The sequence below is a fragment of the Garra rufa genome, chromosome 8, assembly GCF_049309525.1.
Source record: "Garra rufa chromosome 8, GarRuf1.0, whole genome shotgun sequence".
Classification (NCBI taxonomy): Eukaryota; Metazoa; Chordata; class Actinopteri; order Cypriniformes; family Cyprinidae; genus Garra; species Garra rufa.
In genome coordinates this window covers 14,809,734-14,835,778 of record NC_133368.1, presented here as the reverse complement: position 1 = coordinate 14,835,778, position 26,045 = coordinate 14,809,734, and the positions used below count along the sequence as shown (strand labels likewise).

At 37.9% G+C, this 26,045-nt stretch overlaps 1 protein-coding gene across 1 annotated transcript; it reads right to left on the bottom strand.

Annotated features, from left to right (window-relative positions):
- Window positions 1-952: 952 nt before the first annotated feature.
- casp10 (caspase 10, apoptosis-related cysteine peptidase) lies at window positions 953-20,469 on the bottom strand. Its single transcript, XM_073845741.1, has 11 exons — window positions 20,205-20,469; window positions 14,151-14,452; window positions 10,865-10,970; window positions 10,629-10,770; window positions 10,385-10,449; window positions 9,952-9,988; window positions 9,206-9,268; window positions 9,073-9,119; window positions 6,621-6,726; window positions 5,875-6,373; window positions 953-1,993 (listed from the first exon to the last, which is right to left on the bottom strand). The coding sequence occupies exons 1-11, from the start codon at window positions 20,220-20,222 to the stop codon at window positions 1,837-1,839; spliced, it is 1,542 nt and encodes a 513-aa protein (XP_073701842.1). The 5' UTR covers window positions 20,223-20,469; the 3' UTR covers window positions 953-1,836.
- Between the last annotated feature and the right edge of the window lie 5,576 nt (window positions 20,470-26,045).

Here is a 26,045-nt window from a genome sequence, read left to right as displayed (position 1 = left end):
CAAGCTGTTCATGTCTTTCTTTATTCAGTCGTAAGGAAATTATGTTTTTTGAAAAAAAAAACATTTCAGGATTTCTTTCCACATAATAGACTTCTATGGTGCCCCCGAGTTTGAACTTCCAAAACGCAGCTTCAAAGGGCTCTAAACCATCACAGCTGAGGAAAAAGGGTCTTATTTAGCAAAACAATGTATTTTTTTTTCTCCAGAAAATAACCATTTATATACTTTTTAACCTCAAATGCTCATTTTGTCTAGCTCTATGTGTACTCTGTGTAGAGATTAAAAAGTATATAAATTGTAAATGTTTTTAGAAAATAACCCATCATTTTGCTGGATAAGACCCTTCTTTCTTGGCTGGGATCATTTAGAGCCCTTTGAAGCTGCATTTCGGACATTCAAACTCGGGGGCACCATAGAAGTCTATTATATGGAGAGAAATCCTGAAATGTTTTCCTCAAAAAACATAACTTATTTACGACTGAAGAAAGAAAGACATGAACATCTTGGATGACAAGGGGGTGAGTAAATTATCTGTACATTTTTGGAGAATTTGATGTTTATCCATTCAAAGCATAGGAGCTGCACTTGCATGCCCGAGAGGCGCTTCAAAGATGGCCGTCGAGTGAAATGACTTGCCTTAAAGGCACTTTTGGTGGCGTTTTGAACGCAGATCCTGCATATATAGGCCTATCTAAGGTTTTGAAAGCCATTCATGTAGTTACCTAATTTGACGCCGAGTGTGCCATCTCCACTTTTGATAAGATGAGCTCTGGCTCCACCATTCCTACTGTACACTTGTGGGATTGGTTGTAGCCTTTTTATTTAAAGGGATAGTTTACACAAAAATGAAAATCTATTATTAACCCGTTTAATCCCAAATTTGCTTTGATGCAACCATCATTAACTCATGTGTCATGTGACAATTTACTCTAACCATGTGAAACTGCACATATTTAAATGACACCCTTTATTTTTTCAGATTTGCAGGAAGTGAACCAAAACATCAGTCAGTAAAGCATTTAGAGCTTTTACAATGAAACATGTTTTTATGGTCACAACCCTCGTGAAAAAGCAGCTAAAACCAGCCTAGGCTATCCCTGGCTGGAAGACCATCTAAAACCAGCTACTTTCAGCTTAAACCAGCCAACCAGCCTATGCCATTCCAAATCTGTAAAACAATGTAAGACATAAACATCAACTTTCACTTTACATGAAATGTCACAAACTGGCAGATTTAAAGCAGCAAACAAAAGTGCTTTAGCATCAAATAAGAGAGCGCCAGCACTTTGACAAATACATACAAATACAATAAACTATATACACGTTTTCTCGTGTCTTTTCCACAGCAGAAACATAAACAGCACTGTTTGGGGCGAATTTGGAAATGCAATGTTCTATTACCACTTCATCTGGCTTCTGCATTCAATATATCATCTACCGTAAACCCGTAAGAAAATCCTTTTGAAAGAAAGTCAACAATAAACATGACATTTATCCTGCATTCAGATGTAACTGGTAGATCTATTGAACACATCCCCCTGTGTGCAATATGTGCTTATGTCCTACCTGAGGAAAGCATGAAACGTCCATTCAAGTTTCAGGTAAATTACATAGATGTTCATTTGAGGCTTAGGTACCTTGTATATCATCCTCAATACAATTTTAAAACAACTTCATAGTTGTATATTACATAAAATATTAACATTTTTGTTTGGTACTTCCAATATGTGCCCCTTGTTTCAATTAAACAAGATAACCAATCATCCCAACCAGCTCAGCATGTTAACACTGCTGATGAACGTGTGTTTCTGTGGTATCATGGACTGCAGTAGGACATTATGGAAAGGGTGGAGGATTTTTGGGTAGAGGGAAAACCAATCTCTTGGTGAGGGTGAACTCTGGCTGTGGCATCTGCTTCTTCAGACCGCTTTTGTCCGACTTTTTGCTCACATCGCTGTTCACTTGCGTCAGAATGGAGAGTAGATCGGAACCCCTACATGCACATAAGACAGAGAGAGACACAAGATTAGAGATCCAACCGATGTCCAGAATCAAATTATTATACAGTTACAGACAGTGGAGAAACCCCATCCACCCAGTCCCTCCTTGAGTTTGTGAGCCTTTTGTGTGATTCATTAAAAGAACCAGCTCATAAGAGTCATTTATTCTTTGCAGGCAATATGCAAAAAACAAAGACAAGGATGTGACAGAAGAAATGTAAAACGTTTAAAGGCTTTATAGGCTATGTTTACACTGCAAGTTTTAATTCTCAATTTAAATTTTTGTATGATCCATTTTTTTTTTTGCACAGCTGTTCACATTGTTTTTTGAATGTGTGTGAACAGATCTGTTTTTTTTTTTTTGTTTTTTTTTAGAAATACAGGATATGAACTGACTAACATGTGCAGAAACAAAAGGGAAGGAGTAAATATCCCATTAGCAGAGGTGCTTTAAGCCACAGAGTAAAAAAAAAGAAAAAAACCTGCAGCAACATTGAAAAAGTAGCCCAATTTCATGGGAAAACTGTGGACTTGGCAACAGTTGTTTAGTGCACCGTCATAGTACACGATAATGCATTTATTTATTGTGTGATCTGCTGCAAAAGTCAGTTATCACTGTAATATTTCTGACACTTCCACTGACTACTTTTCACAACTATCTTGCAAAATGACTCATGTCCGTAGAATCATGACGAATATTGATCTAGTATGACGTAAAAGTTGCACGATTTACAATATGACTGTTCAGACTGCAGTTGCATTGCAAAACACATCGGATCTGTATTGTATTTAGTACCACATATAAAAGGCTACAGTATGTTCACACTGTGAGCCTTAGTGCTCAATTAAAAAAAAAAATTCTCAGGTCCAATTTTTTTTTATGCCATTTACATTGATGTTTTAAATGTGGCCAATATATTTACAGTGTTAACAGATCATGGTTCTGAACTGAAAAACCCAATATGAACAGGGTTGCCAGGTTGTTGTTTTTTTAAATAAAATCCATCCAATTGCTTCTAAAAACTAGTCCAATAATCACATTTCAGGGGGTTAATATCTCATTAGTGGGGGCGCTTGAACCCACAGAGTTACAAACAACCTGAGGCAACAGTGAAAAGGTAGTCCGATTCTGTGGGAAAACTGTGGACTTGGAGGTTAACACAAAGGAAATTAAGCAAGCAGTTATGCGTTTATTTATAGTGTGATCTGCTGCAAAAGCCAGCAAAATTATGCACAGGCAATATGAAAAATAAAGACAAGGATGTGACAAGAGTTTAGAAACTTTTATGATACGAGCCCTCATGTTTTGTTGAATATAGAGTTGTCACTGTAATACTTATGAGTTCTGACACAGCACACGTCCACTGACAACTTTTCGCAACTGTCATGCGTAGTAACGCCCATGTCCGTAGAATCATGACGAATATTGATCTAGAGTGACGTAAAAGTTGCACGAATTACAATATGACTGTTCACACCGCGGTCGCATTGCAAAACATCTGTATTGTATTTAGTACCACACATAGAAAGCTACATTCACACTGCGAGCCTCCAATTTGATTTCAAATCTGATTTCTTTTGTATAGCTTTTCACTTTTTTTTTTAATGTGGCCAGTATCAAATTTTCCAGTGTGAACAGATCTTGGTTCTGATCTGACTAACATGCTCAAAAAACAATACGAACAGGGTTGCCAGTTTTTTTTTTTTTTTTTTTACAATAAAGTCTGTCCAATTGCTTCTCAAAATTAGTCCAAAAATAGCCTAATTGCATTTCAGGGGGTAAATATCACATTAGTGGGGGTGCTTCAACCCACAGAGTTGAAAACAACCTGCAGCAACAGCGAAAATGTAGTCAAATTCTGCAAATTCTGGACTTGGCAACACTTGTCCAGCATGCCATCATAATGTAATCAATTATGTGTTTATTCATAGTGTGATCTGCTACAAAAGCCAGATATATTATGCATAGGCAATATGAAAAATAAAGACAAGGATGTGACAGAAGAGTTTTGAAACTTATGATATGAGCCCTCATGTTTTGCTTGTATATAGAGTTGTCACTGTAATACTAATGAGTTCTGACACAGCACACTTCCTCTGACTAATTTTTGCAACGGTCTTGATAACTGTGGGTATGTAAAATCTCACATTTCCATAGAATTGTGATGAATGTTGATCTAGAGTGACGTAAAAGTCGCATGAATTACAATATGACTGTTCAGACTGCGGTTGCATTGCAAAACATCTGATCTGTATTGGATTTAGTACCACATATAAGGCTACATACAAGCCTTAGTGATCAATTCCAATTTTTGCACAGATTTTTTTTTTTTGTATAGTTGCTCACATTGTTTTTTTGTTTGTTTGTTTTATATATATTATGGCCAATTTTAGATTTCCAATGTGAACAGATCATGGTTCTGAACTGACAAAAAAAAAGAAAAAACAATTTGTACAGGGTTGCCAGGTTTTCACAAAAAATCTGAAAACGCATTCCAGGGGGTAAATATCATGTTAGTGGGGGTGCTTTAACCCACATAATTGAGAAACAACCCGCAACAACAGTGATAAAACCCAATACCACAGGAAAATTGTGGACTTGGCAACACTTGTGCAGCACGTTGTCATACAAAAGTAATTACGGAGGATATAAGGTAAGTGATTATGTGTTTATTAATAGTGTGATCTGCTGTAGAAGCCAGCAAAATTATGCACAGGCAATATGAAGTTTTGAAATGTTTAGCCCTCATGTTTTGCTAGTATATAGAGTTGTCACTGTAATACTTATGAGTTCTGACACAGCACACTTCCACTGATTACCTTTCTCAACTGTCTTGATAACTTTTGGTTAAGTAAAGTTTTTGTGACTCCCATGTCCGTAGAATGATATGACTGTTCAGACTGTGGTCGCATTGAAAAACATCTGATCTGTATTGGCTTTAGTACCACATAAGCTAAGTTCGCACTGCAGGCAAATGTGGCCCAAATTCAAAAAAAAAATTTCATGTGATTCAGATCTGTTTTTGTGCATGATAGTGTGAACAGCATAAAACACATGGAATCTAAACTTTCTGTTTCCGATTTGTGCCACTTCCATATGTGGAATTAAATCCGATACAGGTCAGATGTCACACACCCAAAGTTATCAAGACAGTTATCAAGATAATTGCTTACTTTATGTCCTTTGTGTTTACTTCGGTATGACAGAGTGCTGCGCAAGTGTTGCCAAATCCACAGTTTTCCAGTTCATTGTTGCCACCGGTTGATTTTAACTCCATGGGTTAAAGCCCAAAACATGATATTTACCCACCAAAACGTATTTGGGCTAGTTCTGGACTAGTTTTGAGAAGCAATTGGGCAGATGCTGTGTAAACCTGGCAACCCTGTTCGTATTATTGTTATTTCGCACATACAGGTCAGTTTAGAACCATGATCTGTTCAAACTGGAAATCTCATATTGGCCACATTTAAAACAAAAATCGGAAATGAGCACCAAGGCTAAGTGTGTGTGAACGTAGACATAAGGAAGTGGTACAAATCAGTAAACATTTGCCTGCAGTGTGTTACACTAGTCATAGTGGCTATGTACAGATACCCTGAATTATGTAACATTTCTTCAAGCATTTATCGCTACCTGTTTTTTTTTTTTTTTTTTTTTTTAAAGAGCCTGGCGAGAATATTTCCATTATTGGATCATGTTTCAAAAGACACCTCAAGACCCTCATCCTCTGTACTGCATTTAAAAAAATAAAAATAATTCTAAGCGCCAAGCCCTATAAACCCAAGACGTGTTCTGTGTGAATGGGCCCCTAAGTCCCTCACAGTCTCATTTTCACCCCCCAGTGAGGACAAAGTAATAGAAAGTCTTGCTCACCTTGGCACCAGCAGTTTCAGGTTGCGGCAGAGGGACTGTATAAACCAGGTTCCTTTTTCTGTTTCCCTAAATGAGGCATAGTACGGTACAGTGGACATGGCTAACAGGTAGTCTGCCATCTCAGGTATGGTGTCTCTGGGTACAGCTGCGTCGCTGGCTAGCGTGTCCTCATCTTCTGACACAACTGGAGGAAACGCTGCTGGCTGACTGTCAGTACCCCTGCAGGCTTGGATAAAGAACAGTTTGGGTTTCTTGAAGAGAGAGGGACACTGATATGGAGTCAGGGTCTCTACCAGCTTCCTATAGGTGACAATCTGTTCATCAACCCCGAGGATGCCTTCTACTCGTCCATGGCTCAGCACGCAGCACACCACGCAATCCGCCGATTTGTGATCACGTGCAGCCAGGTCCCTCAACGCCTGCAGAATTTCATGGCTACTACAGTCCTGTTTGGTCAGGACCTCAAAGCCCAACCACTCAAACACAACCTTTAGACTTTCTGTGTGGACAAAAATGGACACAAGTATTATGTAACGGCAGCAGCTTTGTCCATGTGACCAAAAACATGACTTTTATTGGTTGGGCAGATTTCTCTGCAGCGCAAAACCAACCTGCTCTAATTCACAACATTTAATTTAAAGATGTTGGTTGTATACAGTGCCTTTCAAAAGTATTCATACCTTTGCATTTTTTTCACATTTACATCTACACGCCATGGTTTATACAAGTGTGCTTGTTACACTAACCTTTGTCAATGTCTGTTCCTCCTCTGCTCCGTAGTGATTTGAAGTTTAAGTTGTTGATAATTAGACAGACTCCTCTCCATTCTCCCTTCATCTCATACTGCTGGATCTACCACACAAAAGTCACAAGTGTTTAAGCAGTGGTGTCAACAAGAACAGAGTCCAGCATAACTTACTATAGTATAAATACATAGTTAGCTACACAGATCATGGCCAAATAGAGCAAAACTAACTCATAAACATTTCAAAAGCTCCTCAATGGGGTTTCCACTATCTTTGTGTGCATATAACACTGGTCTTTGTCAATCTATTCATTCTTTAGCGCCAGTTGTGGTTTCAACCCATGCATCTTCATATCCTTTCTGGTGACTAAGCACATATACCAAAGTGCCAAAACATTATGACCACCTAATATGCTGTTGGTCCTCCTTGTGCTGCCAAAACAGCACAGACCCACCGAGTCATGGACTCTACAAAACCCCTGAAGGTGTGCAGTTGTATTTTGCAACTCCAATCCCTTAAGTTATGAGGCTGAGCCACCATGGATTGTAGTGGTTGGTCCAACACATCTCACACATCAGATTAACACTAAAGAATTTGGAGATCAGGACAACACCTTTCATAACTCTTTAATTTGGTTCCTCGTATCATTCCTAATGTGTGTTTTAAGTCATACCCATCCATGACCCATTGTCAATGCCCTGGCTGGCTTTAATGCTCAGGCCTTGACAGTATATGGCCCCGTCCATCATCCCTTTGAAGCGATGCAGTTGTTCCGTCCCTTTAGCAGGAAAACACCCCCAAAGTTTGACAGTGGGGATGGTGTTCTTGGGGTCATGGGCAGCATTCCTCCTCCAAAAACGGCGAGTTGAGTTGATGCTGAAGAGCTTGATTTTAGTCTCATCTGATCACAACACTTTCACCCAGTTCTCCTCTCAATCATTCAGATGTTCATTGGCAAACTTCAGACAGGTCTGTACATGTGCTTTCTTGATCAGGTGGACTTTGTGGGCGCTGCAGGATTTCAGCCCTTCACGGCGTAATGTGTTACCAATTGTTTCCTTGGTGACTATGGTCCCAGCTGCCTTGAGATCATTGACAAGATCCTCCCGTGTACTTGTTTGGGGCTGGTTCCTCACCGTTCTCATGATAATTGAAACTCCACGAGGTGGTGATCTTGACAGTTTGATTAGCGATCAGAGATCTTGAGATTGAAAGTTATTTTGTGTTTCTTCCATTTGCGAATAATCGCACCAATTGATGTCACCTTCTCACCAAGCTGCTTGGTGATGGTCTTATAGCTCATTCCAGCCTTGTGTAGGTCTACAGTCTTGTCCCTGGCATCCTTGGACATGGCGGAGAGTTTGGAATCTGATTGATTGATTGCTTCTGTGGACAGGTGTCTTTTAAACAGGTAACAAGCTGAGATTAGGAGCACTCCCTTTAAGAGAGTTCTCCTAATCTCAGCTCATGAACCGTATAAAACATCGGCAAAACTTTTTCATAGTGCCTAGAACTATTGGCGTAAGTTCCCGCTCTTTGGCATGTTCGCACCGCAGGAACTAGGAACTTATTTAGTTCTAGGAACTCCATTTGCGGGAACTAAATTAGCTCATACCTGAGAATTGGGTCTTAAACAGTTCTATAGGAACTACCAGTGACATAAGTGTACACTGACTGACCAAATGCATACGAAACACTGGCTACCCAGCAATTTTAAAAAGACATGTAAAAAAATTACTCTACGAACAAAATAACGATAATAATGGCATTTAGCTTCCTGTTCTTTTCTCAGCCTTGACAATATGTAACACTACAAGTTGTCATAGGAGATTTAGTCAGATTTCCGTGCTCTGTTAATCGTGTCAATTTTGTGTTTAATTGGGCATCTCCAATCACGGAGTCCTCCATTCACCAGTTGTTGATGTTTGTAAATGCCGACAAATTAATTTACCATATAAATTACCCAGACTTTCACATGTGACCTTTTTAGGAGATGATTAACAGTATTCATTTCATCTATATGTAGTCATAATGTTTTGCCTCATCGTCTTTGTACATACATATGCTAAGCTTCTTATTTAATGCATGTTGCTTCCTATTCTATATATGGTCATGGCATCCTAATGCATTTTCTACTATCTAACCCTAATTTAACATAAACATTAAACCAGTGAAAACTACTGAAAACAATTCCCAAGTGAACACAGAAATTGTATAAACATTTAAATTGTTTCTGAAAGTCCACTGATAACAGCAGGCAGAACTTTTAAAGGTACATTCTGGGTTTAGTAAAAGTAATTCACTTCCATTCTCCAAGTAACCACAATTTTAGCAAGAACTGAATCAAAATAATGTGTAAAAATCAACATTATGCCACAAATGATGTTGAGATTGTGCTAAACACAAATTGAGCACAACATAAAGATCTAATGTATAAAAGGCTTGATCTTACATCTACATGTTCAGTCACTGAGTGGGAATCCATATGCTGGCTCTGATCTAAAACACAGAGATGAAACAATTTTTTAGTTTAGGTTTAAAACAGAAATCAAACATGATGTTGTTTTGGAGATTTACTGTAGTACCTTTACTAATCGCAGCAGCACCATCGGTCAGACTTAGTCTGTGTACCCGCTCCTCAACGTCAACTGTCAAAAAGAGCAACAGCTATTTTTTTTTTTTGTTGCTGTATTTAAGACTACATGATTTCCAGAGCTGAGTAGACATACAAATTGTAATCTGTTATTGATTCCAAAGTACATGACAAAAATTTGAGTAAGATAATCCATTACATTACACATGTTAGGTAATATAATCAGACTACTTTTAGATTACTTTTGACCTAACTTGTTTATCACACTGATTAACTTGTACCATATTGACATAAATATACAATGAGTAAGAAAATATCTACCTTTTGTTGAAGTGCAATAAACATGGCATTATGTAAAGGTTTCCTAAACAAATAACTGTAGTCTGATTATGAGTATTTTAATGTAACGTAATCTATTTACAAGTACTTAATTTTTGGAATCTGATTACAAAAATTAGATAACATGTAATCAGTTATCACCCAGCTCTGATGATTTCCTTTTCCTTTGTGAATAATGTTAAAGGAGTAATTTCCAAATTCACCTGCAAGTACGGCTTTATAGTCTTTATAGTGACACCTCTATCTGTTTATAAAGATAAAGTGAACCACACACATCTTTTAAATTCCAGTTGTACAGCATGACATACATAACTGACATCTGCTTCTATGAGTGGTTCTTTGTTGTACAATGTTTCTGATAACATTATTTTCTGCAAAACATATACAAAATAAACTCACCCGATGTAAGTGATGTAGGTGACGTCAGTGCCTGGGGCTGTAAATGCAAGAGAAAGACAATCAGGTGGTTTCCACAAAAATATTAGCTATATTATAACTAAAATAAATGTTTCTAAACAAGAAAATCAGCATATTACAATGATTTCTGAACGGTCAGGTTTCACTGAAGACTGGAGTAATGATGCTGAAAATTCAGTTTTGCATCACAGGAATAAATTATATATTTAAGATATTCAAAGAGAATATTCATCTGCAGAGTGTAGATAAATATTTCAATAAACATCTGAAAATCTTTCCCTCCAGCTCTTAAAACTCATCTATGCATACACATGGACATGAGCATAATAAACATTTTTCCTCTTGTGTTCCACAGAAGAAATATTGCATGGGAACGGGTAAAACATCTACAAAATTAATGCAAATTAAGTTATACCGATGCAGGTGTGTATGATGCAGAAGTACTATCCCCAATCTCCTGAACAATAATCATTCCACCTGCTGCAAAAACACAAATAAAAATGTAGGTATCTTGTAATACAAATTATTGTTTCATTCTGAGGTTCAACTCTTCACACTGTAGCTTATGCATAAAATCCACTTCCTCCCTGCAGTCTTGATTTATAGTAGTATAGTTATCATGAAAATTATTATATAACGATATAATAACAGCCACTCACACTCATATCTTTCTGTTTTGTACTGAGTAATTCTTTTTTCTAAACTGGGATTGATCTCTGCTATTATTTTCTGCAGAATGTCCAGTTTATTTTCATCTAAAAGGTCTTCTTTTTCCATCTCCAAAAATAACTGCAACAGCGTCTAAAAGACATGATTAAAAGAAAGTTTAGTCAGGCGTTATAGTTTTGTCACATGCAAATGTGATATCAGAGCAGCAAGGCTGTGTGTCTCTCACCGTGTCTTTCTCCAGTTTTTTGCGTGATAGTGTTTTCAGCAGTAGGAATTTGATGTTTTTCAGGTCCTGCTCACAGATGGACTCTGACAACTCGTACAGCAACTTTCTGAAATACAGAATACAGAAAAAAACAAAAACAAATACTGATGATAATAACAAAGGAACTAAATAGATTGAATCGCCCCCAAAAAACACAAATGTGTCATAAGGGTTCATTTTTGGAACATGATTTATACATCATGTGTAAATCATTGATGTATGGTTAAGATTAAGACAATATTTGGCCGAGGTACAACTATTGGAAAATCTCTAATCTGGGGGGGGGGGGCATTCTGATAAGGGCATTCAGAATATGTGTGCTACCCAAATAATGACTAAAAGTAAGTCTTCGAGAACGGGCCAGGTGGCGCATTAGATCAGGCGCTCATCTCCTGTTTCCAAAATGCATCACAAACTGCTTGACAATTGCATTTACAACATAATTACCTATACAAACTTGTGTAACCAAGTACTTCTGCGCAAAAGGCTACATGACGTGCTCGTTGCAGTTAAATACACAGACGCGCACGGGCATGGATATCTGCGTGCATAGTCTTCCATTAAACTGCGTTGCTTTTAGAAGCGTCAATTCAGTTGTTGCATATAGTTAAATGTCTTTATTTCGGGATTATCAAAGTAAATTATAACTCAAACTTGAGATTTTACTGGGGCACAGCAGATTTTCACTGGGGCAAATGCCCCAGTAAAAAGGGTCTAGCAACACACCTGCCCTTAAGCGGCTTCATAGCTGCATCCATGTTTGCACGTCTCATTTGATGTGGTAATTTCACAGAAGTTGAAGACTCGTTCTCGCCCCCTACAGTGCAATTTGACTAGGTATACCTCATCCGCGCTAAAATATCAAGGTGGAAGTCATCATATCTTGCGTAGTTTAGACCCAGCTCCCAACCCAACTTTGAGAATAGATTAACGGCGAAATTTTTTTTTGTCGCCCGATAAGAGTCTCACGTTAACGCAGCACGTTAACGCCGATAACGGCCCCCTACTAATACATTTCCAGTACGAAAACCTAAATACTGGATGAAGTCAGTTTCAAAATTCTTGTTTAATTTTAACATATTAATGTCAAAAGTTTTTACAGAGAGAATATTATTTTGTCACAACTTAATTCAGAAAAAAAACAGACAGGAAACACATATATATATATATATATATATATATAATTTTTTTTTTTTTTTTACCATTTTTGGGGGGATAAAATAACCAAATCAATATATACAACCAAGCCCAAAATAATTACCCCTGGCAACCACATACTCCTGGCAAATTCTGCTTTAAATTTACTTTTATTCAACAAGCAAGTTTTTTTTGACCAGAAATGACACAGGCTTCTCCCAAAAGATAATAAGACGATGTACAAGAGGCATCATTGTGGAAAAAAAATATTTGCAAACTGTTCCAGTCTATGGGAAAATCCAAAGTTCTATACCATTTAAAACAGTCCAAGCTGTTCTGAAGCATCCTAATTACCAGTACCCTGATTCTTTGGGAACAGCTGTTTTAATCAACTTAAGGGTTGAAAAACAGAAGCTCTCTGCTGTTGTTGCTCAGGAAAGTCAGGAAAGGGCTATAAGACCATATCTAAATGTTTTGAAGTTCCATTGGCTACAGTGCAAAGTATTATTAAAAAATACAAGACGTTCCACACTGTGAAAAATCTCAGAGGACATGGTCGGAAGCCAAAAGTGACACCTGTGCTGGCCAGGAGGATAGTGAGAGAGGTAAAAAAGAATCCAAGGATCACCACCAAGGCCATCCTGATGAATCTGGGCTCTGCTGGTGGCAACATCTCAAGGCAGACAGTCCAACAGACACTGCACACCGCTGGGTTCCACGGACGCAGACCAAGGAGGACACCACTTCTCCAGATAAGGGACACAAAAGCCTGCTTGACTTCTGGTCTTCTGTTTCATTGTCAGATGAAACAAAAATTAAATTGTATGGCCACAATGATGTAGCTTTCATTTGGCGTAAAAAGGAGAAGCCTTCAACCCTAAGAACACCATCCCCACTGTCAATCATGGTGGTGGAAACCTAATGTTTTGGGGGTGTTTTTCAGTCGGTGGACCAGTGAACCTAATCACAGTAAACGGCACCATGAAAAAGGAGCAATACATCAAAATTCCCAACAACAACAACATGTTGAAGAAATGGTTAGCAGATAAAAAATAAAAACATTAACGCTTTGCAGTGGCCCAGCCAGAGTCCTGACTTAAATCCAATTGAGAATCTGTAGAGGGAGCTAAAGATCAGGGTGATGGCAAGGAGACCCTTCAACCTGAAAGAGTTGGAGCTCACGCTAAAGATGAATGGGCAAAAATACCAGTGGAGACATGCAAAAAGCTGCTCAGCAATTATAGGAAGCGTTTGATTGCTGTGATAGCCAATAAAGGCTTTTCTATTGATTATTGAGATGGGTATGAATAATTTTGGACATGCCACTTTTTGTTCAAATGTATATAAAAGATGAGTAACATTTTTTCCCACAATGATGCCTCTTGTACATCGTCTTATTATCTTTTGGGAGAAGCCTGTGTCATTTCTGGTCAAAAAAAAACAAACTTGCTGGTTGAATAAAAGTAACTTTAAGTCAGAATTTGCCAGGGTTATGAATAATTTCGGGCTTGACTGTATGGCGTTCCGAAATGAGGACGTTTTTTTTTTGTATTACCTTTTTTCAATCAAATTTAAATTCTAGTTTATATAAACATTACTCACAATCAAAAAAAGAAAAGAAAAAAACAGCTATGTTTTATATTTTTAAATTAACTAACTTTAAGTCAGAATTTGCCAGGGGTATGAATAATTTCGGGATTGACTGTATGACGAATCCTTCTGTAAAAACCTTCAGGATATAGACAGGAATAAAAATTTTTGGTGTGTGTAAGTGCGACTGAAGTGGAGATTTATGGCTCAGTGTAGAAAAAAAAAACTCATTTTGAGAAAACAGCCTTTAAAAATATGCATTGTAATTGAAATCTATTGACACAAATAGATAAAGTGCTATTAGAGAAACACTTTACATGTTTTTTTGGATGTTTTCTTTCCACTAGTCTGAAAAAACACTATGAAACACCAAAAAGCCCAAAATCTGAAACTTCATAGGTGCATGAAAAAACAGCAAAACAAAAATAAAAATTCCTTGGTATATTTTCTCAGTCCTCATTCTGGCCATTGACCTGAGCAAACTATTGAGCGTCTCTATTACTAGCAGCTGGATCCTCACCTGTATGGAGAGATTTGTTGAATATATGTTGTGCCGTTGGCTGGCATAAAATCATCTAAAGTCAGATTGCGGATCAGGCTTTTCCGTTTTATGATCCTGAGCAGCTCTAGAAGCAGAGACGCATCCTCCCCCGACAGCAGGGTCCTTTTCTCCAGAAGAGTGAACAGCTGTCCGGCGGAGGTCACGGTGCTGAGGTCTTTCACACTCAGCAGATCAGCGCAGAGGAACACCAGGTCCTGCACCTCATTGCCCGTAAGAGACTCCTGCACTCTTAACAGCACCCGTTGAAACTCCAAATCCATCTATAACACATGCATAAGACAGCTGAAATGAAATTAACATTTATTTTACATAGCAGGCAACCCCATAGTGAATAATACAGATAAATATGAAGCCTGCAGGCCTGTGTATAATGTATAATGTAACGTATTTTAAAGTACACTACTAGTCAAAAGTAGTCAAAAGATTTTTTATGTTTTAAGTCTCTTCTGCTCATCTGCAGACTTCTCTTAACTGCGTATACATTTTGTCTGGTGAATGAAATGAACCGTCCAAAAGAACGAGTTTACAGAAAACTCGAATCATGACTTCCTCATTGCCTAAGGCTATGGATTACAGGTAATAATAATGTTTAGCGTCTTTTTCAGATCAAACGTTTTACTATACAAACGTTTTTTTTCCATTGAGAATACCTCAATGTATTCTCAGGAGCCATGGGTATTAATTTCCTTATTTAAAAAAAAATGGAAGCTGCTGACCTGCATTTTATGAATCACCAGGCACCATGTTTTCAACTACATCACAGCTGAGTAAATTAATAGCAAATTTGTATTTTTGAGTGAATTTCTTTTTCTTTCCTTTGTTTCTCTCTATGGGGAAATGAATGTGTGAGAGAGTGAATTTTTTTCTTTCTTTTGAATTCATTTCATTCCAAACAGTGATGCAGCACAAATACTGGAAAACCCCCTTGGACCATGAAACTGGGCCTCACCCATATTGACATCATGCACAACGGTTTTATTGGTGCTGGGGTTTTTGGAGAGAGTGATTTGAGCAATTTAACCATGTTTTCAAAACTTTTTCTTTACGACGCCTATTCTCCGTTCAAGTTTGTCAAAGTGTGATACTATTAATGTCTTTCATTGTATGGGCAAAAACCACTAAGACATATTTTAACATATTTTTTTGTGTGTTTTTGCACAGTACAATACTGCCAAACTACTCAAATTAAAGCATAAATGCTATAATAATATAACTAAGTGGAAAACATTACAGAAAAGTTAAATCAAATGCAATGTTGTCTGACTTCCAAAGACAATCCACCACCATGGCAGTCTACACAGTGACAGATTAAAATAATAATAATAATAATGATAATAAAATAAAATACACTTGAAAACAAGATACAAAGTCAGCGCACACAACCTTGTCATAGAAACCAGCCGACACAGGAAAATGTGGCTGTCACAGGAAGAAAGGTCTCCACTGAAAAACAGTCAGTGTTGTATTGCACCAAATACACAGAGAGAAAAAAAAAAAACAGAATTAAACACAATATAGACTACAAAAACTGCCCTACTTATTAGGTAAATACAAAAACTTTACTTCGTCTAACTCTATATCTATATTTTTCTTGTAAAAGTTATGTTCTGTACAATTTCAATTTCTTTCTCATATTTCAAATTATGTACACTGACGCTCAAAAGTTTAAGCAACAGTAAGATTTTAATGCTTTTGAAAGACTTTTCTGCTCATCAAGGCGGTGATTTTAATATACTTCTAATAAAGCTAAATTTTCTGCATTATTACTCCAATATTGTCACATAATCCTTCAGAAATCATTCTAATATCCTGATTTATTATCAGTGTTGGAAAGTGTTGTTTTGGTTATTATTGTTTTTTTATTTATTTTTATTTTTTTGGGGGGGGGGGGGGCTTTTTTCAGGATTCTTTGATAAATAAAACACTAAAAAGAACAGCATTTCTTTAAACTAGAAATATTTTCTAACAATATATACTACTGTTCAAAAGTTTGTGGTCAGTACATTTTTATTCTTTCATGTTTTAAAAGAAATTAATACTTGTATTTCGAAAGGATTGTTAGAAAAGATTTCCATTTTGAATAAATGCTGTTCTTTTTAACGTTTTATTCATCATAGAATCCTGAAAAAAGTATCACAGGATCTAAAAAAATATTAAGCAGCACAACTGCTTTCAACATTGATAATAAAAGTAACAAATCAGTATATTGGAATGATTTCTGAAGGATCATGTGACACTAAAGACTGGAGTAATGGCTGATGGCTGACATTGTCTGGAGGTCTTGTAATATTTCCTCATGGAGGTCCTTGGAGGCAAAAAGGTTGAGAACCATCTAAACATAACCATACTCAACAGGTTCTTCACACATTATCAGTGCTTATACCACCTCAACCACCACAAAGAACCATGTAACCTTATATCCGGTAACAACACACATCATAAACTCATCTTTTTAGGCAAGTACCAGATAAAGGGTATCATGTATCTTCTGTAAAGCATCTCTGAGCACTGAAAAGGCACTATATAAATAAATTGTACATTTTTTTGTTTTATTATTAGTATTATTGCATGAAATGTTTTTAATGCAACAGAAACTGTATTCAAAGTGATCAGAGTTTAACAAAAACATTGTAAGTTGGGCCTATTAATTGTAATGCTTTCTTGCACGGTTATTCAAACAACAAAAATTTTATCGAGAAAGTGAGCAAAGAACACCGCATCAACTGACCTTTCTGAAACACCAAAGCAGTTAAACCATTGAGTCGCAAAATCATTCACTGTTTCCAAGTGCTTCAATTCGATCACATATCGCAAATTATTTCATTTAGATCGGGACCCACTGGGGATTAAAAAAATAAATCATCTGAGACAGGGATGCATAGATCAGAGGGGGGAAAAATCCCCCTAGCAAATCACACCCTAATTATAACACTTTGTTACTCAAAAAAACCCCTGAAAACATGATGTGGGAGTTTTTAGTGAGTAATCTTGTCAAATTCAGTAAACGCTGTGTCTATAAACCAATATTACTGAGCTTTAATGACTGGTGATGCAAAAAAAAAAATTACAAAAATAGTTAAAAGTTAATTATTAAAAAGAATAGCTAAACATAAGTTGGGACCTAATAAAAAGTACTGTTTAAATTGTTACCGTCTTGAGTTATTATTTTTGAATAATTGTAAAATGCTTGAGAAACACTACCTTGATGAGATTTCTAAATAGAATATTGATTACATTGTTAATTTAAAAATATAAATTGTAAGTTATTGTAAGTAAAAAAAACGTCCCCATTTTCAGAACGCCACCAATACATATATACAGTCAAGCCTGAAATTATTCACACCCCTGGCAAATTCTGACTTAAAGTTACTTTTATTCAACCAGCAAGTTTTTTTTTGACCGGAAATGACACAGTCTTCTTCCAAAAGATAATGAGACGATGTACAAGAGGCTTTATTGTGGAAAAAAATATTACTCATCTTTTATTTACATTTGAACAAAAAGTGGCATGTCCAAAATTATTCATACCCTTCTCAATAATCAATAGAAAAGCCTTTATTGGCTATTACAGCAATCAAACGCTTCCTATAATTGCTGAGCAGCTTTTTGCATGTCTCCACTGGTATTTTTGCCCATTCATCTTTAGCGATGAGCTCCAACTCTTTCAGGTTGGAGGGTCTCCTTGCCATCACCCTGATCTTTAGCTCCCTCCACAGATTCTCAATTGAATTTAAGTCAGGACAAAATAATAACTAAATTTATAAAAATGACTTAAAATGATTTAAGTTTACATACCCTTGAATCCTAATAATGTGTGTCGTTTCCTTTTGTGATAGTTGTTCATGAGTGCCTTGTTTGTCTTGAGCAGTTCAACTGCCTGCCGTTCTTCAGAAAAATCCTCTGACTCCTACAAATTCTTTGGTTTTCCTGCATCTTCTGCATATTTGAACCCTTTCCGAAAGTGAATGTATGATTTAAAGATCCATCTTTTCACACTGAGGACAACTGAGGAACTCAGACACAACTATTACAACAGATGAAAATATTTACTGATGCTTAAGAAGGCAACACAATGCATTAAGAGGCGGGCAGTGTAAACTTTTTGAATTAGATAATAAAGAGTAAATTATCTAAATTAGTACATTATTAGTAAATTATTGTCTTCTGAGAAACATGCAAATATTTATGAAGCTTCTGAAGGAAAAAATATGATCTTTAAACAAAATGAAAAAAAAAAATTACACATCATCCTGTTCAAAAGTTTACACGCCTGGGTCTTAATGCATCGTGTTGTCTTCTTAAGCATCAGTAATTGTTTTCACCTTTTGTAATAGTAATGCACAAGTTCCTCAATTGTTCTTAATGTGAAAAGATGGATCTCAAAATCATACAGTCATTTTGGGAAAGGGTTCAAATATGCAGAACATGCTGAAAAAACAAACAAAGAATGTGCAGGAATTAGAAGATTTTTCTGAAGAACTGCTCAGGACAAACATGGGACTCATGAACAACTACCACCAATTGTGAAAACAGTCATGGATCATCCAGGAAACAACACACAGTATTAAGATTTAAAGTTATGTAAACTTCAGTTATTTTGTCTTGTGGAGTATATATAAACATCTCTAATGTGAAATAGCTTATTCATGACAGTACTACATAAAAACAACAAGATCCCTTTTATTTAGATACAATTATTAACATATTTGCATATTCTATGCAATAGGGGTATGTAAACTTTTGAGCACAACTGTATGAGCTAATTAAGCTAAGCTTAAACCGAGAAGGGTTAGGTTTGTTATCCCGCAGCTCGGACAGGTTTGGTCACACTTCAGCTTTTACTTGAAATCTATCTTGTTACTGGAAAATCCGTAATCTTCGTAGAACGGCGGAACTACTGTCATGCTATTAAAAAACTAGTTAGGTTAGTGTCGCAATTTTTTGTTACCGTTCAACAATGCTTTGGTGTTAGTCACTCTTAGTGACACATAACTGTGTCATACAGTACAGCCCTTAACATTTTGCACAGATGGCCACAGTATTTCTAAGTTGTATATAATAGACAAAGTAGATAAGGTTTTAAACAAATAACAATAATAGTAGGCATATATTATATCTAGTTCAAAATTTATCAGCCCAGTGCAAAGTAATATGCCTTTACTGGATCAGCCACTGTCATCCATTCATTAATTTCAGAATCCCATTCACAAGAAATGGGAGGACTAATTATTAAATTAATAAATCAATGACCAATAAGACATCTTTTCTAATAAGAGATCTTCAGGAAATACACTGTTATAATGCAGTGTTTTAATACTTTCCCCAACCAATCCAAGAGACTAAAACAGAGTTAGAGAACCTTTAAACAACTATACAAGGGCTTAACAGGTCCTTTGTATGGCGGTGTAATTATTAAGTTAATAAATCAATAACTCGTATCACAAAAAAAAAAAAAAAAAAAAAAAAAAAATTACTGTATTCATGTAGAAAAGACCACTGAAGAAATCAATTGAACTGAAGTCTTTTTGGTGAACAGAAATCACTGGGATTAAAAAAGCCCTACCGGTTTCTAACAGTAGCCTGGACTACATGATCCAAATTCGCTACTAGCAGAACAGATTAGAACCGTTTTGCACAAACAGGAATTCACAACAGCATTTTTCATCTGTGTGAATGCCTTGAATATAGTTCGTGGCACCTGCGACAATAATTTATGAATTTGCAGCACACGAGGAGCTTCAATGAAAGGTCACTCTTCACTTACTCCGATTCAAATAACAAATAACAATACAATGAATTACAAATACGTTCTTTTTATCTGCTTTGATTATTGAAAATTAAAACAACAACAACAACTAAAAGCTTATCCAACGAGTCTTTTGTGATCTAGAAAACACTGTTTTTCATTTATGTAGCCTACAGAGTTAAGCAGCTAAACTCGTGAACTGGGCTCAGAGGCTTCATGTCCGGGAAGACATCAACAAATCACTATCCACACAATCTTTTTCTTACCTCTGTATGTGAAGTCATCAGACAGTAACCTTAGTTCTTCTCTATGTGAAGACCTCAGGGCTTGTCTCGAATATTTATCGGCAACATAACTTTCTCTAACATTTCGAAAGTAGTTTGTTGGCACGCCTCCTTCACTAAGTTACTTCCTCAATATGAGCGGGTAAGATAGTTTTGTTTTCGATATTACACAACATTACACACACACAAACACATTTAGAGACAAACAGAGATAACGTCTAAAGGGCTTAATAAATACTCTTTTAAATAATACCATTTCACAGATTTTTGTTTCCACTAACATTAGATATTATGAACACCAGTGTGCAAAAGCATGTGAGGTTTTTTTTTTTAATGCAAAAGCACGTGAGTTAGTGGAAAGTAAGGGACCGTGGAAAAAAGTGCTTTTCGTTGTTGTTATGACATGCATATCCAATATAAACGTTTTTAGATATATTTTTTATATATATTCACAATCTGACTTTGCCTAAGCCATTCGTAAATTCCTACTTAAATTAGAAGGTGAAATCCACACTAGAGCTAGTTTCGGTTGCACCAGTTATTCGTGGAGCATTTAAGCCCGTTTCACACCGCAAGCGTGAGCAGAGCGTGAGCGGCACGTATTTTTTTCGGCGCCCATGTTAACAAATGAGTGCATTCACACCGGCAGCAGGAGCAGCGCGTGAGCGTCAAGCAGGAGCGTAGCGTGAGCAGCGCTGACGCGATGGTTTCGGCGCCGAGTCTATTTTTGCTGCGCTGCTCACGCTCAAATAAAGGGACAGTACACTTTTGATGGCCAAAATAAATATGATTTCACACAAAAGTTTTATAAAATGCATGGAACAAGCTTAGAATGCACATATAATACGCATGTCTAGTGAGTTTAACAAGAATCGTAATCAAAAGAAAAAAAAATCCAAAATATGTAGGCCTAGGCTAGAAGATATGTGTTTTAATTATTCAGTTTGGTTGCAAGGCAAGCATGGTGTATTAAAAAAAAGCCAGAAACTTACTAAATGTTTTACGGCAGATTATTATTTGCATCGAGAAAAAGCTGCTTTGATTGAGTCTTGGATTGTATAAAGTACTATATAAATAAAGATAAAATACAATAATAAAATATAATAATAAATGAAAAATGTAAAAAAAAAAATACACATATCTAGCGCTACCCATATTTTACCTCATTCGTGTGCAGCTTTATGATTGGGGGAGCACAACGTAACACTTCTTGCATTTCTCAGTTTGTGTAAATGTTGTTTGTCTAGTACAAATATGTCGCTTTGTTTCATAATTACAGTGTATACGTATTTTTTTTATTTACCTCAAAAGAAGAGAAGTGAAGTGTGACAACATGCCAAGCTGGTGGGATACAATGTAACACGTGAGGAGCACGTTGTAACATCACCAAATGACAGCTTAAAATGTTATCTGATTGAATGAAAAAAATATACACGACAAACTTGTTATATCTTTGGGGAGAATGAACGTTGCATGAAGAATATGACACACACCAGCTTCGCTTGACTGCTCTGTTTACTTCGTTTTCAGAGACTAACTTTTTTTACCGGAACATTTCCGGAAAACGTAACAGTGCATTCTGGGTGCTGTAGTTAAACAACAATGCCGCAAAATATATAACATTTCCTCCCCCCTTACTTTTAAGGTCAACTTATATTAACTTTGAACTAGCACCATACAGAAGGAATGTATAACATTCATTTTCACTTAAACATTCTGTGAACATTTTTTTTTTTTTTTTTTTTTTTTTTTAATATATATAAATTCTCAGAACATTCAGTTTCCTCGTTAAATGTCTTAGATTTCTTAAATGTCCTTGGTAAATTAACACAACTAATTCCCTGGGAATGAGGGTGGACTACCTCAAACCCTAGCTTACCCTTGGGGGATTATTCTGCCCCGATGCAATAAGGGTAGCCCCTAACTAAGTATAATCCAAAAAACGCTGAGGTTGACGCCGCTCCCTCATTGGATACCGGCGGCCTACTTGGTTCCCATTCTCTATCGAAACAACAGGTGATGACAGTTCTTCAGTAGATGGAGAATTTGGGGTCTTGCTAGGCTCGGTAGTGACAGTCACAGAATCTGGTGAGCTGACATCTTCTTGATCCTGGATGTTGGTACCTTCAGGAAGGTCAGTGAATGTACTGGCTCCACTCAGTAACTGATCAGTGTGTCTCCTCCATAGAAGATTCCCAGCAGTTTTAACCCTGTAGGACACGGGACCCGTCTGGGTCTCCACAGTAGCTGGAACCCATTTTGGACCGGTGCCATAGTTCCGGGCCAGCACTGATGAGCCTGTCAAGAAGGTTCTGTCTTTGGCTCGCAGTTTCCGTCGCTGTACCTGATTTTCTTGTTGCTGTACGACAGTTTCTTTGAGTGTTGCTGGTTTAAGTAGCTCAAAGCCTGTCCTGAGCTCTCGATTGAACAACAAATAAGCTGGCGACACTTTGGTAGTTGCGTGTGGAGTACTGCGATAGCACAGCAAGAAGTCATGAAGGCGTTGATGCAATGTGCCTTGTCCAATTGAAGCTTTTAAAGCATGTTTCATGGTCTGAACGAACCTTTCTGCTAGCCCATTTGTGGCAGGATGGTAGGGTGATGACTTGATATGTTGTACTCCATTTGCAAGTAGAAATGTGCCCATCTCATGCGAAATAAATTGGGGTCCATTGTCTGAGACAAACTGCACTGGTGGTCCAAATCTACTGAAAATTTCTCCCAACTTCTCGATTGTCTTTTCTGCTGAAGTAGATTTCATGATGGCCACTTCAGGCCACTTACTATGTGCATCAATGACGACCAGCAGCATTTTGTCCTCAACTGGACCTGCAAAATCAGCATGAATGCGATGCCACGGTTTCTCTGGATACTCCCATGGGTGCAGCGGTGCCAGTTGTGGTACGTTGCGTATGCTTTGACATGACGTACATGTTCTTGCCTTCTCTTCAATTTGCCCGTCCACTCCTGGCCACCAAAAGTAGCTCCTGGCAATCTCTTTCATGCGGACCATTCCACAGTGTCCCACATGCAACTGTTTTAGCACTGATTTGCGCAGCGCTGGTGGAATGATCACTCTCCTTCCCCACAACAAACAGCCTGTCTGCACCGAAAGTTCATGACGTCGAGTGAGATATGGTTTGAGCTCTGGGTCATGGTTCTCACCTTTCCCTGTCATGACGATATCCATGATCTTGGACAAGACCGGGTCATTTCGTGTGCCCTTGCGCACTTGCGCCGCTGTAACTGGGGTCCTTTCCACTTGACTGAAGTAGAAAATTTCAGCTACTTTTGTCTCTTTTACTTGGTCAGCGAGAGGCAATCTGGACAGTCCGTCTGCGTTTCCGTGCAATTCTGACTTCCGGTACTTGATGTCATAGGTGTGAGCAGATAATAACAAAGCCCATCTTTGCATCCTACTAGCAGCCAGAGAGGGAATGCCATGGTAAGGGCCAAAAATCGCAGTCAGCGGGCGATGATCGGTCAGCAGTGTAAACTTCCTTCCGAAAATATACTGGTAAAACTTGCGCACTCCAAACACAATGCTCAATGCTTCACGTTCAATCTGAGCATAGTTTGCTTCGGTTTTGCTCAGACTTCTCGAAGCAAATGCGATTGGCTTCTCTTGACCATTTGGCATGATGTGGGACAAGACAGCTCCCACACCATATGGAGAAGCGTCGCAAGCCAGCTGAATTGGAAGGGAAGGATCAAAATGGGTGAGGGCTTTTGAATTTAACAGAGTCTCTTTCGCTCTGTCGAATGTCTCCTGACATTCCATGGTCCACCTCCAGCTATTCTCATGACACAACAATTTGTGCAGAGGTTTCAGCAGTGTAGCAATGTTTGGAATAAACCGCCCGTAATAATTTAGCAAGCCGAGGAAAGAACGCAGCTGGCTGACATTTTTGGGCGTTGGAGCATCCACTATGGCCTTAACCTTAGCTGGGGACGTATGTAGACCAGAGGCATCAATGACATGCCCCAGGTACTCAACTGCAGACTGGAAAAATTCACATTTGTCTTTCCGCACTCTCAATCCATACTCTTTCAGTCTTTTGAGGGTAGCATCCAGATGCTGCAGGTGTGATTCGTCATCTGTACCGGTCACAAGAATGTCATCTAAATAACATACTACTCCCGGAAGTCCCGCCAGGATCTGGTCCATAGCTCGCTGAAACAGGGATGGAGCCGAAGTGATTCCAAACGGTAAACGCTTATACCGAAATAGGCCCTTGTGTGTATTGATGGTCAGTAGTTCTCTGGACTGTTCCTCAACATGCATTTGCAGATATGCTTGATTGAGATCAATTTTACTGAATTTCTGTCCTCCAGTCAGTCCTGCAAAGAGGTCATTTATGAGAGGTAAGGGGTATTGTTCTGCAGACAACACTGGATTCACAGTGACTTTAAAATCTCCGCAAATTCTTATGCCACCATCTTTCTTTAAAACTGGAACTATAGGTGTTGCCCACTTGCTTACACTGACTGGTTCCAGCACACCATCCTTCACAAGTTCAGTTAAGCTTGCCTCAACTTTGGGTTTGAGTGCATATGGCAAGGGTCGGGCCTTTAAGAATTTTGGCTGGCATTCCGGCTCAACGGTCAATTTCACATTGATCCCTTCCATGCTGCCTAACTCCTTTTTGAAAACATCGCTGTTTTTCCGAAGGACACCCTCTAAATCCAGTGTTTCAGATGTCATCATGTGTAAGGCCTGCCAGTTCACCTGTAGTTTCTCCAACCAGGAACGTCCCATCAGTGAGGGGTAATCACCTGAAACCACATACAATGGCAGCTTTTTTGTTTGTTTGTTTAGTTCAACTGTTACCTGGAGGAGCCCTTTCATAGTCACTGATTCGCCAGTGTAAGTTTTAAGGGTCACATCGGGTGGTTTTAGTGGCAGGTGGCTCAGCATTTTACTGTATACCACATCCGACACAAGCGACACCGCAGCACCAGTGTCAATCTCCATCTTCACTGGCTGTCCTTCCAGCAGCGCTGTGACTTTATATGACTTGGTTCCCCCTGCCACAGTGAGCACATGCAAAGGAAATTCATCATCTGATGTGTCTGTACCCCTCTTGTTCTCTTGGTCAACTGTGAATACTTGTTTCTTTTGTTTCCTTCTGAATGTTGTTTTCTGCTGCATTTTCTGCCCTTTTCCTGTTTTATTTCTACATGCACGCTCTATGTGTCCTTTCTTTTTACAGCTGCGGCACTCCATGTCCTTAAACCAACACGTGACAGGTGAGTGCCCAGTCTTGCCACAACGGAAACATGGGCCTTTATTTTCAGTTTGTTTTTCAGTGTCCATTTTATACACTTTGCTGTTAGAGCTCAGTTGCTGAGCTTCCTTAGCAGCCAATTCCATAGCCACACTCAGTTCAATTGCTCTTTGTAGTGTCAGGTTGCTCTCAGTTAATAGTCTTTTCTGAATTCCCTCAAAGCGAAAGCCACACACTAATCTGTCTCGAAGTGTGTCATTTAGTGCATCACCAAATTCGCAATGTTCAGCTAATTTTTTTAGCACTGCCACAAACATTGTGACAGTTTCTCCTTCTAGCTGATTTCGTCGGTGAAACCGAAATCTCTCTGCAATTACTAATGGCTTTGGAGAGAAATGAGCTTTGAGAGTGCTCACTATTTGCTCATATGTTTTCTCTCCCGGTTTCTCTGGTTGTAGGAGGTTACGCAGTAGTGTGTATGTCTTTGGACCCATCACACTTAAAAAGGTGGGTACCACTTTATCTTGAGCAATAGCATTTGCTGACACAAAGTACTCAAATCGTTCTGTATAAGAACTCCACGGCTCACTGCTTT